The sequence below is a fragment of the Oncorhynchus nerka genome, linkage group LG23 (genome assembly GCF_034236695.1).
Source record: "Oncorhynchus nerka isolate Pitt River linkage group LG23, Oner_Uvic_2.0, whole genome shotgun sequence".
Classification (NCBI taxonomy): Eukaryota; Metazoa; Chordata; class Actinopteri; order Salmoniformes; family Salmonidae; genus Oncorhynchus; species Oncorhynchus nerka.
Genome location: NC_088418.1, coordinates 46,990,139 through 47,008,530, shown reverse-complemented (window position 1 = coordinate 47,008,530; position 18,392 = coordinate 46,990,139). Strand labels below are relative to the sequence as shown.

The 18,392-nt window shown below is 42.2% G+C and overlaps 1 protein-coding gene across 1 annotated transcript in view; it reads left to right on the top strand.

Moving 5' to 3' along the window:
- Window positions 1–14,283: 14,283 nt before the first annotated feature.
- Window positions 14,284–18,392, top strand: part of LOC115106945 (dedicator of cytokinesis protein 4-like) — a 159,970-nt gene continuing 155,861 nt past the window's right edge. Inside the window, exon 1 of the mRNA XM_065008176.1 lies at window positions 14,284–14,467. Coding sequence (XP_064864248.1) covers window positions 14,431–14,467 — 37 coding nt within the window. The 5' untranslated portion in view covers window positions 14,284–14,430. The remainder of the gene's footprint in view (window positions 14,468–18,392) is intronic.

Genomic DNA, 18,392 nt, shown 5'->3' with positions numbered 1-18,392 from the left:
AGGATGGGTACGGTTGTGAACCGATGCTTCAGGTCCACAAAGGCTTTGTAGGCAGCTGGAGACTATTTGAACGGTACCTTGGGAGAGGTGAGTGCCGAGAGGGGTGTCACCAGGGTGCTGTAGTCCCAAATGAAACGGCAATGGAAGTTTGCAAACCCAAGAAACCGTGGCAACTGCACCCTGGACTTTAGTTGAGCCCAATTCAACACTGATTTCACCTTTCCAAGATCCATCTGAACATTGCCCTCAGCAATGACATATCCCAGAAAGGTGATTGTAGAACGGTGGAACTCACACTTCTCAGCTTTCACGAACAGTTTGTTCTCCAGGAGGCGCTGAAGGACCTGTCTGACATGAAGAACATGTTATTGTGCAGATCGGGCAAAAAACAGGATATCGTCAAGGTACACGAACACAAACCGGTTTAGCATGTCCCAAAACACATCATTGACCAAAGCCTGGAAAACAGTGGGGTGTGTCCAGATGGCTTGACCTGTTACTCATAATGTCCACTGGCTGTTTTTGAAGGCTGTCTTCCACTCATCCCCCTTGCGTATCCGAACCAGGTGGTAGGCATTTCGAAGGTCCAACTTGTAAAATATGGTGGTCCCCTGGAGAGGTTCAAACGCCGAGGAGAGGAGAGGTAGGGGGTAACGAATCTTGACAGTAATGTCATTAAGTCCCCGGTAGTCAATGCACAGACGCAGCGTCTTGTCCTTCTTCTCCACAAAGAAAAACCCTACGCCGGCAGGAGATGCAGACAGACGGATGGCCCCAGTGGCCAGAGACTCCTCTATGTACTCCTCCATAGCTTTGGTCTCTGGTCCAGACAGAGAATACACTCGACCCCGAGGTGGTGTAGTGCCTGGGAGAAGATCAATGGCACAATCATAAGGACGGTGCTGGCGAAAGGAAGTAGCATATGCCTTACTGAACACTTCCAGGAGGTCATGGTATTCTGTGGGGATAGCAGAGACATCCACAGTCTTGCTAACATCCTGAGGAAGACGACATGAGGAAGGCTGTGCTGCATGAAGGCAGTGGGAATGGCAAAATGGGCTCCAGGAAAAGCCAGGAAAATTTCAAAACAACCGGAACATGGGGAGATGCAATGAAGAGGAACTGTATTGTCTCACTGTGGTTACCAGAAACCCGTGATTGAACAGGATAAGTTCTATGGGTGATTTCCCCTATAGAGTGGCCGTCCAGTGCCCTAGCATCCATGGGCACAGAGAGAGGCTGAGTGGGAATACCAAACTACGAAGCTATCCTGGCATCCATAAGATTTTCATCAGCCCCAGAGTCAATGAGCACTCGGAGAGAATTAGATTGGTCTCCCCACAGCACAAGAGCAAAAAGGGGTGTGCCCGTGATGGGAATTAGGGAACTCCCAGTCTGACTCACCATGGTACTGGTACTCACTAGAGACAAGGGTTTCCTAATAGGGCAGGTAGCTATAAAATGTCATGCCCCTCCCCAGTACAGACAACAGTTATTATTCATCCTTCGTGAGCGTTCCCTGACTGATAACCTAGCTCTTCCCAATTGCAAAAGCTCAGGGGTATCCAACTCATCCCTCATAGGCTCGGGTGGCTTCGAATCCTCTCTGAAGAGCTGCCTTCAGAAACCTCCGGATTCCCTCTGGACCCTTTTTCTCCACCTCCTCTTCACACGAATGATAGTGATCTGGGCCTGTTCCCGGCAAAGCAGTATGTCAGTCACTTCTGCCAGTCCATGATGAGTAATCACAGTTCTGATTTTCGGTCATAAAAGACGGTAGCAGCAAACAAAATAAGTAAAAAAAGAAGTTACAAACAACGCAAAGAAACAAACTGTAAGGGAGTGCGTAACTGGCGGCAGGGAAGTCAGGCGCAGGAGAGCAAAACTGGGTAATCAACTGAGCAGTTTTAATCATAAAACCACCAGAAACCAGAACAACAAACAAATAGGTACAAAATCTGTCGCGCACCAGAGAAAACGTGCACATGCACTTACAATAAACAATTCCACACAAAGACATGGGGGGAACAGAGGGTTAAATACACAACATGTAATGAGGGAATTGAGACCAGGTGTGTGGGAAGACAAGATAAAACAAAAGGAAAATGAAAAGTGCATCGATGATGGCTAGAAGACCGGCGACACCGAGCTCCGCCCGAACAAGGAGAGGAACTGACTTCGGCGGAAGTCGTGACACAAACATAAAAAACACAATTGGATAGGAACACGTAAAACATCAGTCGTTTTCTCCAGCGCCATCTTGTAGTACTCAAGTATGACAATTGGGTACTTTTTCCACCACTGTCAACAAGTCACATAATAAGTTGCATGGGACTCACTCTGTGTGCAATAATAGTGTTTAACATGATTTTCCAATTACTACCTCATCTCTGTACCACACATGCAATTATCTGCAAGGTCCCTCAGTCGAGCAGTGAATTTCAAACACAGATTCAACCACGAAGAATAAGGAGGTTTTCCAATGCCTCACAAAGAAGGACACCTATTGGTAGATGGGTAAAACAAGAAGAAGCAGACATTGAATATCCCTTTGACCATGGCGAAGTAATTAATTATACTTTCAATGGTGTGTCAATACACCCACTCACTAAATATATATAGGTGTCCTCCTGGAGATGAAGAAAACTGTTCAAGGATTTCACCATGAGGTCAATGGTAACTTTCAAACAGTTAAAGAGTTTAATGGCTGTGATAGGAAAAAACTGAGGAAGGATCAACAACATTGTAGTCACTCCACAATACTGACCTGATTGACAGATTTTTTTTTAAAGAAACAGAATGGAGCTCAGCACAGGCAAAATCCTAGAGGAAAACCTGGTTCAGTCTGTTTTCCACCAGACACTGGGAGATGAAGTCACCTTTCAGCTAGACAATAACCTTAAACATAAGGGCAAATCCACACTAGATTTGCTTACGAAGAAGACAGTGAATGTTCTTGAGTGGGTGAGTTACAGTTTTAACTTCTAAATGAAAATCTATGGCAAGACCTGAAAATGGTTGTCTAGCAATGATCAACAACCAATTTGACAGAGCTTGAACATTTTGAATACAATAATGGGCAAATGTTGCACAATCCAGGTGTGGAAAGCTCTTAGAGACTTAAAGACTCTTAAAGACTCACAGCTGTAATCACTGCCAAAGGTACTTCTATAAAATATTGACTCAGGCGTGTGTATACTTATGAAAATAAGGTATTTTGTTCTCACTTTGTCATTATGGGGTATCTGTGTGGAAGGGCGAGAAAACAAAAATATTTCTTCAATTTCGAATTCAGCCTGAAACACAAGAAAATGTGAAATAAGTCAAGGGGTATGAATACCTTCTGAACGCACTGTATATTGTTCGACAATATATTCAGATATTGATAGACAATGCAGAATGTGTTATTTGCCTCGGTTGTACACTTAGATCACATTGCAACATGTGTTGTTTCTCTGACCAGTGTACTGCTTTTTACTACCGGTGTATTTCAATCTGATCACGTCTGTGTGACTGTGATGCGTCTCATTTCAAGTCATCAGGGCAAGGACAGTGCATGTGTGTGCTATGATACGCTAGGTGTTACATGCTACAATGAAAGGTGTGAGTAGCATGTATTTACTGTAGGGCATTAGGCCACATATACACACTCGAATCACACACACACACACACACACACACACACACACACACACACACACACACACACACACACACACACACACACACACACACACACACACACACACACACACTAATTATACCATGCATCTGTGCGTCAAGGCTTATATCAGAGAGACAGAAATGATGTGTTTGTATGCCCTGTGGTACCAGCTCCCAGTGTAATCACCACTATGTATGTGTCTGGAAAATGCTGGGTTAAAAATAACTTAGTGCCGGGTAAATAGTGTACAGAACCCACGTTGGGTTATTTATGACCCAGCCAGTTGGGTCACTTACTGTAATTGGGTTTATGAGCTATGATCCACCGGGTCAGATCACAAGACAGGAGGTTTGGCTTAGTAGGGGGGCGTGACTTTCAGATAGTTATTTTTGGCCACCGAGAGAGTAAGTGTAATTCCTGTTCTATTGTCTTGTCAACACACGTTAAGAGTGAGCACTGACACTTTGGTAGTTTAATTAGGCTTACACAAGTTGAGTTCCTCATGTGCCTATGCATATCCCCATGTTGGGATAGTTACCACATTGTTGTAAAATGTTGTCATTGTATATTAAAATATGTAATGTGGAAAAATATTGAAGGGACATTTTAAGTGGATTTATTTTTATTTTGGCACTGTCTCTATGCACACTCACAGGGCCATACACTCTCATGCACACTGACACTCCAACACACACACAAACACTCACTCCATCATTTGCTCACACACACATAATATGCGCATACATTTATACTGACTCTACACACACACCCCCACTCACATACAATCATCATATATGCTGTTGCTACTCTGTTTATTATATCCTGATGACTCGTCACCTTACTCCTATACCTATCTACCCCGTATCACGGTCAGTATCCCTGCACATTGTAAATATGATACTGGAACTGACTGGTCCTGTATATAGTATGCTTACTTCATTTCTTGTGTTCTTCTTATTTCTATATCTTGTGTGTTTTTGTTCTACGTTGTGTTATGTTTGGTATTACATTGTTATTGCTTACGGCATTGTTAGGTTCAGAGCTTGCGAGAAAGGCATTTCACTTCACTTGTGCGTATACTTCACGTTCAAATTTGAACCTTGATTTTTTTTTTTTGTTATCATGAAAGTCAATAAAGGCCCAACTGATGGTTAAATGAACACATGTTTTGGTAATCCAAAAAGTGTGGCCTGTTGGGGGCTTTCAAGATAGTTATATTTAGCCACCCGTGAGAGTAAATGTCCTCCATGTTCATCATGTTAAGTTTGTACACTGCAAATGTAATGTATATTTTCCTTAATACAACATTTATCAAATCAAATCAAATGTATTAATATAGCCCTTCTTACATCAGCTGATATCTCAAAGTGCTGTACAGAAACCCAGGCTAAAACCCCAAACAGCAAGCAAAGCAGGTGTAGAAGCACGGTGTAGAAGCATTTATAATGCTATTATCAAAATATTATAACAAAGTAGTAACTATCAGAAACGTTGGGATATGCAAAGGCATTTAAGGAACTCATACTCTTTTGTAAGCCTTGTTAAAGTTACCAAAGTGTCAGTGCTCAACCGTAACAACCGACAATACAACAGAACAGATTAAGCAGAATTGCATTTACTCTCACGTGTGGCCAAAAATAACTATCTGAAAGTCACACCCCTACTATAAGCCACCCCTCCAGTCCTCTGCTCTGACCCAGTGGATCATCGTTCAATAACCCAGCATCAACAAACCAACTTAAATAAATGAATGGCTTGCTTGTGACTCAACTGGCTGTGTCAAAATAACCCAAGTTGTGTTCTGCCCAATAATTACCCAAATTGGGTTGTTTTCAACCCCGCCTTATTTTTTTGTGTAGGTCTTGTGGGCAGAGCTATAGTCAGTAGTCCTGACTGTTTTTCACACCAACACCCACTAACCACCAGTCAGTGAGATACATATCACCATCCCCCAAAATGACTAAATAACATTATGAGTGTGCTGTACATCACCAGCCCAGCCTCAGACGCACAGATTTGACTAAGTTCACTGTCTGCGGAGAGCAATTACAGGAGTCTCACTGGTGTGTGTGTTTGTTTCTGGGTGTGTGTCTGTGTGTGTGTGTCTGTGTGTGTGTGTGTGTGTGTGTGTGTGTGTGTGTGTGTGTGTGTGTGTGTGTGTGTGTGTGTGTGTGTGTATCTGCGTGAATGTGTGCATGCGTGTCAGTCTTTCAGCGTCTGTATGTATGTGTATGTGTGTGTGTGTGTGTGTGTGTGGTAACAATAGGGACAGGCCGGGGCTGGATGGGTGTGGAGGGGTCAGGTTGACTGGGCCTGGGAATACTTTCAACAGACAGAACAGACAGAACCAGTAGTAATTGTTTTTATGACAATTACTGGCTCAGAAAGTGTGTGTGTGTGTGTGCGTGCGTGCGTGCGTGTGTGTGTGTGTGTGTGTGTGTGTGTGTGTGTGTGTGTGTGTGTGTGTGTGTGTGTGTGTGTGTGTGAGTGAGTGAGTGAGTGAGTGAGTGAGTGAGTGAGTGAGTGATTGATTGAGTGAAAGGGGACTGGAGACTGCAGGTGGGCATGGTGCTCCAGGTGGCTCTGCACCTACATGGGAACAATCCAAAATTGCACCCTATTCCCTATGTAGTGAACAGGGCCCGTAGGACACTGGTGAAAAGTAGTGCACTACATAGGGAATAGGGTACTATTTCGGATGTGCATTGATATTTCTCCCACTGAGCCTATGACAGCAGGGGAGATATGGAGGCTCGATATGACAGCAGCTCTTAGTCACAGCCACACAGTCATAGGCACAGCCCGCCGAGCTAGGAACTCACACTGATACTGTCAATCTGGTATACCAGACAACTAATAATCTATTCTCAGAGAAAAATTTTAACATGCATTTTCATGTGATCTGCTTTGTGTGCGAACCTAAATGTTAATTTGTTTTCCAAACTACAAAAAGGTAGACAGGCCTGTGTAGGCTACTCCTGTAGATTCTCGGAAGCCATTTAGTCAGACTGTTCAGCGCTCACACATGGACTATGAACATCACGTAGGCTCAGAGACTCTACCCACTTGTGTGTGGGTAACGAGACGCAGTGGGAGTGAGTAGAGAGGGACAGTGGACACATTCCAGTGCTAATCTCTGTGTTATAGGCTGCCCAGGGAAGCTTCGTGGCAGTGAAAGGAGAATTTGTCGCTGCAGACAGGATTACAAGCATACACAGGCACAGACGCACCAACACGCGTGCGCACACACACACACACACACACACACACACACACACACACACACACAGTGTAACACGCCTCAGCTCAGCCCTAAAGCCTAGCTCTGGTGAAAGAAGCGGTAGCTGGAAACACGTTAGCACACAGGGGGAAATAATTGGATGTGAATCCTCTCCTCTCCTCTGCTCCCTCACAACTACAGGGTTTTGATGGTAAACGGTTCCAGGGAATCAGAGAAACGTGTGAACGAGATAAGACAAGAAACACCTGCATTTTCAGTCGTTTGATTCAGACAGGATGCCGGGAATTCGTGTGACAAAATTCAATTCCACCAGCACCACCAGAAACCTAATCGTGTTTCCTTTTGAATCTTCTTTCTTTGTAAATATCAAGCCAAGGAAAGAAAAGGGAGACATCCTTGGTGCATTCCGTGTTAACGTTTACCATCTCAAGGCGGGAGATGCGGAAGCTGCATTTTTACCTACAGGAGAAGTGTAGGCCGCATCTGAGGGGAGAAAAAATACTTGAGGCTGACATCTCTCCTACATCTGCTCAGATCTGTAGAGGCACACTCTCCCGTTGTCAATATCTCTGATTGCGTGCGTATGAATGCGATGGGCAGAAATGTTGACTGGCTGTAAGCTTATCTCACTCTCACATATGTTTTTACACTACCTGATTCAATTACAAGCTGTGGTGTGGCCTAATCTCAGATATGCGTTGGCTTCTATGATCCAGTTGGTAAATGAAGGGGGGACTACAGTAGCGCTGCATCTGACATGGCACCCTATTCCAATAGGGTTCAGGTTAAAAGTAGGGCACCATTAAAGGGAATAGGGTGCCATTTCAGATGCAGGCTAGGTCTGGATAGCATTGTGATGTGTGCACCCATATGAAGACATACAGTGCCTTCAGAAAGTATTCATACTCCTTGACTGATTGCACGTCTTGTTGTGTTACAGCCTGGAATTTCTTTGTCACCCATCTACACAATACCCCATAATGACAAAGTGAAAAGTATCAATACTATGTAGGAGAACCTTTGGCGGCGATTACAGCTGTGAGTGTACAGCTCCATTTCCATTTAGTTTTTATCCTGAAAAACTCCCCAGTCCTTAACGTTTACAAGCATACCCTTAACATGATGCATCTACCACTATGCTTGCAAATAATGTCACACCCTGATCTGTTTCACCTGTCTTTGTGATTGTCTCCACCCACCTCCAGGTTTCGCCCATCTCCCTATTACCCCCTGTGTTACTTACACCTGTGTTCTCTGTTTGTCTGTTGCCAGCTCGTCTTGTTTGTCAAGCCAACCAGTGTTTTTGTGTCAGCCCATGCTTTTCCCTGGTCTCTCTTTTCTCGTCTTCCTGGTTTTTCACCCTTGCCTGTCCTGACCTTGTACCCACCCGCCTGACCACTCTGCCTGACCGTGGGCCTGCCTGCTGTCCTGTACCTTTGCACCACCTCTGTATTACCGATCTCTGCCTGACCTGACCCTGAGCCTGCCTGTCGTCCTGTTCCTTTGTCCCTGTTGCTGTAATAAACATTGTTACTTCGACACGGTCTGCATCTTACCTTAATTCCTGATAAATATTGAGAGTGGTAATGTCTTGTATTAGATTTGCCTCAAACATAACTCTTTGTATTCAGGATACATTCACATTTTTTGCAGTATTACTTTAGTGCTTTGGAATATTGTGTTCTGTACCAGCTTCCTTCTTTTCACTCTGCCAATTATGTTAGTATTGTGATGTAACTACAATGATGTTGATCCATCCTCAGTTTTCTCCTGTCACAGCCATTAAACTCTGTAACTGTTTTAAAATCACTGTTGGCCTCATGGTGAAATCCCTGAGCGGTTTCCTTCCTCTCCTGCAACTGAGTTAGGAAGGATGCTTGTATCTTTGTAGTGACTGGGTGTATTGATACACCATAAAATGTGTCATTAATAACTTCAAAATGCTCAAAGAAATATTCAATGTCTGCTTTTTTTTACCAATAGGTGCCCTTCTTTGCGAGGCATTCGTAAACCTCCCTGGAGTTTGTGGTTGAATCTCTATTATCTCCAATCTCTACTGCTTGACTGAGGTACCTTACAGATAATTGTATGTTGATGATAATTGTACAGAGATGAGGTAGTCATTCAAATATATGTTATTTCATACAGAGTGAGTCCATGCAACATATTATGTAACTTGTTGAGCACATTTGTACTTCTAAACTTGTTTTGCCTTGCCATAACAAAGGACTTGAATACTTATTGAATCAAGACATTTCAGTTTTTCATTTGTAAATATAAAACATAATTCCACTTTGACATTGTGGAGTATTGTGTGTAGGCCAGTGAAAAAATATCTAAATTTAATTCATTTAAAATTCAGGCTGTAACACAACAAAACGTGGAAAAAGTCAAGGGGTTTAAATACGTTCGGAAGGCACTGTATTAATGGGTATTTTCTGGAGGATTATGGTTTAAGCAGGCATTAATTCTACAAGAGCAGACTGGCTAATCCTTATAGGCTATATGTGACAATACTGTAATGTAATGTGCTGTCTAGGTACAGTAATACAGCCAGCCTTCTCAGTACAATTAAGGCCAAACCTAAGGCTATAATTCTCAGATGAAAGTCCTTCATAAATATCCTTCAGCAAAAGAATAGGCATAGCCTCTATTTAACCATCTTACTGTGGAGCTGTTGTCATGTTGCTTCGAGAGGTCAGATACATACATTGAGAGCGTGGGACTATATGGTTCTATCTGCATTTTTGTCTAAAAGGTGTTATTGACATAGCCTTGTTCTGTTCAATGTTCTCTACCTATAGAGTACTATATAGTACTCACTTCACGTTGTTACAGTATATATTAAAAAGAATACAAGATATAAATTGCTGACACCATTCAAACCAAGCCAATTATCTCACAATCCTCTTTTTGCAGATAGAACCTTATAGTCCCAAGATCTCGACATGCACAACATAAATCATAAATGGGCTCTTTTCATGAGATATATTTAGACATTTCTATCCTGTGGTCGGAAAAAGGAAATTGCCAACTGTTAGTCTGTTACAGTAGGGCATACAGTATGATATCCTTGGCAGACCAACACAGCATGATGTGAATAAAATGACAGGCAGAACTGCTGTAATACAGATACAGTATTAGTCTCTTGTGATTACCGGATGTGCTGTCACTTAACTCAACAAGCCTGCAACGACAAAGTCAATGAACACCGAGCAGCTTAATTTTGCTGAATTAACAAGCAAGGTGACTGTTATGATGCCTGAAGGAATTCTCGAGGAGAAAGGGAAGGACATGAGAAGGACACTCCTGGGGAGAGAAGGATACTTGAAAGGTTTGGTGCCATTAAATATGTATCACTGGCCATAGCCTGTCTCCACAAACTCACGGTAGAGTACAAATGGTACGGTCTCTGTGGAAATAATGAATAGAAGTAGTGTGAAAAATAGAGTAGAATAGAGAATATCTCTAGAATAGTAGAAACACATTTATCTCTTTCCTTTCCTCTCCTGCTCATTCTTCTTCTCACCTCCTAGACAGAGCAAATGGCTCCTGTTGTTTTATGAATTGTCGATGAAAAGCGATGGTGGGTGATTGGCGGAAACGAAGCGCTGAGTGATATTTCAGGGTTCTATCTGGGTTACTGGGTCTGTCTAGTGTGGTTCAGCCTCAGACATCCTCTCTCTCTCTCTCTCTCTCTCTCTCTCTGTGTCTGTGTCTCTCTCTCTCTGTCTCTCTGTGTCTCTCTCTCTCTCTCTCTCTGTGTCTCTCTCTCTCTCTCTCTCTCTCTCTCTCTCTCTCTCTCTCTCTCCTCACCCTATGTGAAGTATTCAAACTATGTACAGTAACTGTGTCTTTCCAAGGACCATATGGCACCAAGCTGGGACTAGGACACTGTGAGCCTGCAGTGTCATCTCGGTTATAATCCACACAACCGCGTGATCAGTGGAAAACATCGTAACCTGACCGACCTTTCTCTCTGTTGGTGTTCTTCTTTGTCCTTTTTACTCTCTCTGTCCATCCTCGCTTCTCAGTGGATCCATGTTTTTCCTCACCATTACTATCCCTGTGGTGGTGTTCTATCCATCTCTCTCCTTTATCCCCCTGTGGTCTCTCCATCTCTCCTCTTCAAAGAGCATGGGCTTACTCTGTCACATGGGATTACTCACAGTGGTAGAGGACACACGATGTCCTTGTGAGACTTGATGCTTTGATAAAAACCAGAGATGCATTATATACGCATATGCTGAAAAATACCAAAGGCATTATTGATCCATTATAAATCACCTGTGATAAATAAATAGTCAACAACTTCTTAATGTCTTCACTTATTTTTATTCATGGTATTACTTCTCCCTGGTTGACTCGAGAGGTGTGATAGGGCACTGCACGCTCAGATCTCTTTTCTCCACAGGGAGAGAGGATGGAATAGATCTACAATTTAAAAAAAAACTTGCCTCTAGTCTCCTCTTATGATTAATTCATCTCAGATGGAGTATTCCATGAGACCATCTCTCCATGCACCGTAGGGTAGGGTGAACGACTTGGAACATGGCCGGAGACACTGTATAAACTGTAGTCTAAACCCAGCCAGCTAGCACAACCACCCATGTGTGTGCTAAACACAATTGTATTTACAGCAGTGGGGTGAAGGTGTGAGAAGCCAGGTCCATAAGGGGTAACCAACCAACCCACAGCTTCACAGTAGAACAGAGTACGAGTGAGGAAGCTTCTGGGCAGTTGTTTAATAAATAACATCTATGGTTTCAGTGGCAAAGATAAGCAAACGACACAGCTCAAAGCTGGAATTACTATTAGAGGCTTTTTGAAAGGGGTGGCACTGTCTCTGAACCCGAACTGAAACAGAGTTGGAGGGAAGGAGGATTAACTGGGTGCAATTAGGAGCAGAGAGCTATAAAATCATACAGATTGACTGTATGACAGAGTAGTCCAGGCTACAAACCCAACGGTGCCTCGAACTCTTGGCTGAATAATGAAGTGCCTGCCTTGCAGTCCTCAACACACTCATGCATTATTTCTGTGTTCACCCTAGCAGCAGAAGTCCTGTCTGAGGATTCAACTCCATGCCCTGCTACAGCCTTCCCTTCCATACCTGGCATGTGAAATATGGGTTATGTCAGCCAACACGAGCACCATCTGTAGTCAATGAGTAACCTCTGAATCTGAAACGCCACGGTGCCACAACACTTGGGATCCCTTAGCAATATCACTGTCTGTATTGTTAGACCCATAGAGATCCTATAATTGACTTATGTATTTAGTTTTCATCTATATGTCATTGTATGGTTAGAATAACCTTAGACCAGGGGTTCTCAAACTTTTGGGACCCCTTTTGTGACAGCAAATTCCTCAGGGACCCCCTCATAATCAGAACACAACTCGAGTGGGATAAAAAAAATATATATAGCATGCAAGGAGTTCTGGTATGACTATGGCAGTGCATGTCAGTACGAACCAAGTCTTGGGCCCTGGGAAATAACATTTTAAAGCACATTTCCTGCAATTCTAAATTTTTTGCCATGATCCCTGTGTTGCCCAGGTTTAGCTGCACTCAGAGATATAAAAATGGTATCCACAAGTTCATCTGATAAAGGGCCTAAATTGTAGATTCATAATGCTACATTGTGTTGTATTACATCCTCTAAAAATATTCCACAGATCCCTTGGCCAAAATATGTTTATTCTGTTCTTGTTCATTTATTTATTAAACTAGGCAAGTCAGTTAAGAACAAATTCTTATTTACAATGACGGCCTACCCCGGCCAAACCTAACCCGGTCAACGTTGGGCCAATTGTACGCCGCCCTATGGGACTCCCAATCACGGCCAGTTGTGCTACAGCCTGGAATCAAACCAGGGTCTGTAGTGATGCCTGGAGCACTGAGATGCAGTGCCTTAGAGTGCTGCGCCACTCTTGTTAGTAATATACATTTTTTTAAATCCACTATAGCGGGCTTCTAGACACAGAGGGTATTTCAATCAGTTGGTTTCGGTTGTTGGGATGAGAAGGTGAGCGGGAAGAGACCCATATGACGTTAAGTTTGAGCCAATTAATTTTTCTACAAGTGAAGTGCAAAGTGACACTGAGTCAAAGTGTATTTTCTGAAAAAGAAAATAAAACTGGTTTTGAACATGAATGTAGTTGTCAATGATTACTCCCCACACCTGCAACCATTGGATATCACCTACCATCTCCAATGACTGTGAGACATGGTAGGCAACACTTTGACAAGGCGTACAATTTCATATGGGCTTTATTGGCTATGTGTAAAAAGTATTTATCTATCTCACACTCTCACACTGTCTGTCTGTCTGTCTGTCAGTCAGTCATAGAGAACCACACTGGAGGTGTCATAATACCCATAAAACCTAGCGGTCAAACAGGGTAATGGTTCCAATCATAGTTCCACCATTAATTTTTCCCAAAGGGGTTTTATAAACCCTGGTGTGACGTTTTGATAACCATTCAATTCTCTCTCGGACAAGGTGACTTTTATCAATATATTTGGCTCTATCTACTCTCAGATTTGATCATGCTATTTAGTATCACAGTAGACATCATGCAAAATTACAAATCCCTGCATGTCATCTCTAGCTAACACCTTTGATAACAACTACTGTGTCAATTTAATACTTGCACAAGACATTCCACAGAAGTGTCAATTTAAAGATATTTAGCCAATTAAATAATGAATACTTTAGCTAACATTAGTGTGCTCTGGGTGTTCGTAAATTCAGAGCGTTGTCAGATTGTCATTCGTATATATTCAAAGCGTTCTGACCTCACAACGGCAGTCAAGTACCCAAGCTAACTGGCTAAAGTTGGCTAGCTTGCTAGCTACTTCCAGATTTAAATGAGAGAACACCTCACTCTGACCATTTTACTCGCCCTATCAGAGCAGGTTAGGCTGTTTTCATGTTATCCATTGGTGACTAACAGTTGGTGACTGTAACTATGCTGTTAGCAACAATTTAATGAAGCTTTTTTGCTGACGTTTACTGACACCGGCCATATTCAACGGGTGTTGAGCGTTTGTAAATTCATCAGTTATTCTGCACTCTGGCACACAGACAGAGTGCTCTGAAATCGGAGTAGATAGCCAGAGGGAATTTACTTACACATCCTAAAAATCCCATATGGGAAAAATGAATGGTGGAAAAAACAATGGGAACCATTTCCCTGTTTGACTGCTAGGTTTTATGGGTATTATGACTCATACCATGGTCCTCTATTTCATCCATGTACTCAGTATTGCTTTTTGGGACTCTGAGTCCTTTTTTTTCTCTCGGTTTGTTTACGTCATTCGTTTTTACTACATGCCCCACAATGCAAAGCTCCTTCTCGGTCTCACTATGAAGATACAGTAGCCACTCTCTCCTGCAATCTGAACAATGACTTCAGAGCGGAGGAAAGGAATTCAATAGCATAGAATGCGTTATACAGCACGAAATATCTCAATTGAGCTGCTGTTCTCACAAATGACTTCAATGTACCAACCGTAAATATGTGGATACCTACAGAACACGAGAAATACGGCGTCGGTAAGTTTTTTTTTTTTTGGTTCTATGTTTTAAAACTGCGGTGCTCTCGTTTACTCACAAAATTAAAATTAGTTTCAAACTAATAGGGAATATGCTGCTGTTTGATTTTGTTACACAATATCAAAAACAACAACGATCACTAGCCTACTAACCGTTACTAACGCGTGCTTATTTCATAGGCACCACCACTTCCACGCATTTCACGAGTATTTGCGCTTTCCATGGATTTTGTAGGCTATAGGCTATGAATACATTATGGTTTTACAGCTATAAAAATTAACGCGTGGCTTGAGGCTATAGAGCCCCTCGTATCAGTGTATCTCTTTGCACTCTGCGCGTTCAATGCTCTGTTGGTTGTTACATTGTGTCTGATAAATGCATGGATGCAAACAAAACACAATACTCTGTGCAAAACATTTTTGATTTAGCGCTTTATATGTGTGTATTATGTTTTACTCCTCAATTGAAAGGAAAATAAAGTGTCAAGATAATATATTATTTTTTTTGGCGTTCTGTAACATTGTTTTTGGTATTCGGGAATTCCACTGAACCTTCAACCTTTTTATCTCGTCTCTCTCAGTGAAAACAGCGAGTGAAGCTGTCCTAGTGTGTATTGTTCCCGAGCGGCATGGGTGTCGTAACCAGGGATAAAAGTGAAGCAAACACAATGCGAGTGAAAGATAGGCTATGGGTTTAAATAATAGTGCTCTAATTTTCTAATCGATGTGGGGGGGTGTATTTACTCTGCGCCCACATTCTGTGAAATTATCCTATTGAGATGCGTTCCCCAGTGGACCAAATTAGGGTAGCGAAGCCTATTTGTTGGTTGAAGGGGTGAGTGTTTGGGATGCTTTATCCAGCCCCCAACAGTCACTGCTTGAAATCTCAACATTGCAGAAATATTGCCATATTGTGTTATGTAGGCCTATCAGTCACACCTCTAGGTGCCGAAGGTCTACCTTGTCTTGACCTGAAATCATTGGAACACAGTCATTCACTGAACCAGAAACTGGCCTCTGCCCTGTATCTGTTTTACAATTAGTTTTTGGTCACTAACTGGCCCTGCTCTTTTTCTCCTGGTATGTGCATGTTTTTCTTCCCTCCCTGTCACAAGTTAGAACCCAAAGCTTCCAGTTTGATACATTGCTGCAGTTCACAATTTCGAACCTCCTTTCCAAGTCCAGTCTGTGGAGGTAGGTGGGAGGAGGGTTTGTATAACATTTCGATGTATTCTCAGTGCTTAAATGCCGTCATTGTCTTTAAAAAATTGCAAGTGAGGTTTTAAGTGGATTACGCCGTCTTGATCCTATTTTCAATAAGAGCAATAAGACTCTTTTAATTAGCTCAGATTTAGCGCCTGTGGTTGGGCAGTAGGGAACTTCCTCCCTGTGACAGTGGTGATTCTGGGGAAGAAAGACTTGTTTCCTTGTTGCGCAACACTGGCCCGTAAAGCCCACGGTTATTTTTAAGTGGACGAAGTAACAACACAACACTGTTGTGATTTGTCAATGTTTTGTAACTCGGGTTAAGAGGTTATGGGACACACATTGCGAAAACAATTCCATCCAATGACATTTGGATGTATTTTAATGATGCAGAATGATGTTTGATTGGATGAAGATATACCCCTAGATAGTATTGTATTTGGTTGTTTGTTTGGATGCTTTTGGACTGCTAAATAGGTTGAGTGGGGGAATCTGGAGACCATGTGTTTTCCTCATCAAGACTCCGTCCCTTGTTTATAAATTCCTTTTGCCGAGTTGTGACCTTTTAACTGGAACAGATGAGTTGAGGTAAACATACATGTAGGCTTTTTTTTATTAGCATCTTTAAAGTCTAAGTCACCGTCGTTTTGGTTCAAATCAAATGTTTTTTAATGGGGGGGGGGGGAATAGGATGTACACACATGTTCGGATCATCTGGAATCAAGCATGTGGAGCATATTGATATTCTATAGCTATATGACGTCGAACAGCTAATTACTCTTTGTGATCACCATTGATCGTGATCACTCGGTGACATCGAAGTCATCAACACAGTGTTATTTGAGATGATTCACGTTTCAGTGAAGCATCTGTCATCAAAACCCAGTTTTTTTTTTTTGCCGTTTCACCCCAGGGTCTTTAGTCTCAAGATGTATGGCTGTCCATTATGTCTTTGACGTACCAGTACTATTGATATAATAGCCTACAGTATTTGAATATGATTCATATAGTATGCACTGTAAATGTGATTTCCTTGAGGTACTTTCAGTGAACATTTTACCCCCCTTTAAACCAGGGCTGGCTTCCCAAAACGGGTTGAGATTCTTGGATCCTTGGTGCGAACCATTTGATCTTTCGCCACGGAGCGAAATTAGAATTACAGCTCCTAATTGGGAGGTATTTGGCCTTTGATGTTGATTTGCCTCATGCTTGGGAAGAGAGCCAAGGAGGAGGACAGCCTTCTATCCATCTACCATTGATGAAATATGAATGGAGTCCAGTATATGAAGGCAGTACAGCATTAAGACTCCCATTAGTGCACCATTTGAGTGATTACAGGTTTGTAACCAAGATTGATGCGCTTTACTGTACAATCGTATTCTGCCAAGAGGAGAGATTTTCATATCAAAGAGGTTTTGGAATGTATTTCAGTTAAACATGAGGTAGGAATTTGAATAGAAATGTGTACATTGAGAAAGGATGGTAGACTAATGGAATAGTAGAACTGAATGTGCAGGAACACCAATGAGACTATCTGGGAATATTTTCACCAGAATTCCCACCTTTGGAATATCCACTGCACGTGGTTCCTTTTGAACACTGGTGTCGTGTCTTTGGCTATGCCAGATTAAGTGATATGACATGCTATTCTATAAAATAATTTCTCCGTCATTAATATTACCTGATTGAGCTAATCATGTAAATGTAATCAACTAGAGAGTCGGGGCACCACGGAAGAATATTTATAGAGCTGTTATATTCCGAATAAACTCTTAAAGACCTAGTAATATTTTACATCAATAGCAGTCAATATTAATCGTCATCTTAATTCAGTCTCATCTGAAAGTTGTAAATTCTTGGTTATCTGCACGAACCCTGGCTAACAAGTTGAATCAGCAATACAAAATTGGGTTTAATTATTTATTTACTAAATACCTAACTAATCACACACAATTGCACATACACATAATTAAATCATAACTTGATTACAAATTACATCATAAAGGAAAACGTCCCTAGCGGGCGGAACAGATATGACAGCTTGTTACACAAAAGAAAAGGGTCTGGGTTTGAGTGAAAGAGCGGGAAGACTGAGGAACAAAGGGCGATGCTGTGCTATCGTAAATACAGTATCTTATGCATTCTAAATTACCGGCCATTTGGAAAAGGAAAATGCAATAAATATTTACTCTGAGCTGCACTTCGGTAGGTGGGTGATAGATGGAAGGCCGTGTTGTCCAAACGAGTCCTTTGGCCTTTGAAGAATGTCTCTGCTGGTAAATTGAATACATTGTAGTAACGTCGTTGTGTGGTAGACGGGATACTCGGTCCGTTCCTTCCTAACCCTCGTTTGCAGCGGCTGTTGCTAACTCAACGGCTAGGAGGTATCACTTCTGTAGTGAATAAGAGTTCAAAGTTCATACCATTTGCAACCAAAGCTCACGCTGATGTTGGCTTTGTTCTGTAGTTATTATCTGAACCATTCTGACATCGGACCATCGTCCTCACAACAGGAGGTTATATTGTTGTCAAGGCTTTATATAGGAGGGGAGAGGAGGGCGTGTTTGAAAAGTTTTATAGCCCATGTCCCTTCACAGGGGCGGGCCACTGATTGAGCAGAGCCCTATCTTATGAAAACCCAAATCTCACATTTTAGAAGCTAAAATCACATTTCATCCCATCACGAATAATTTAATATTCAAACATTTAAATTGAACAGC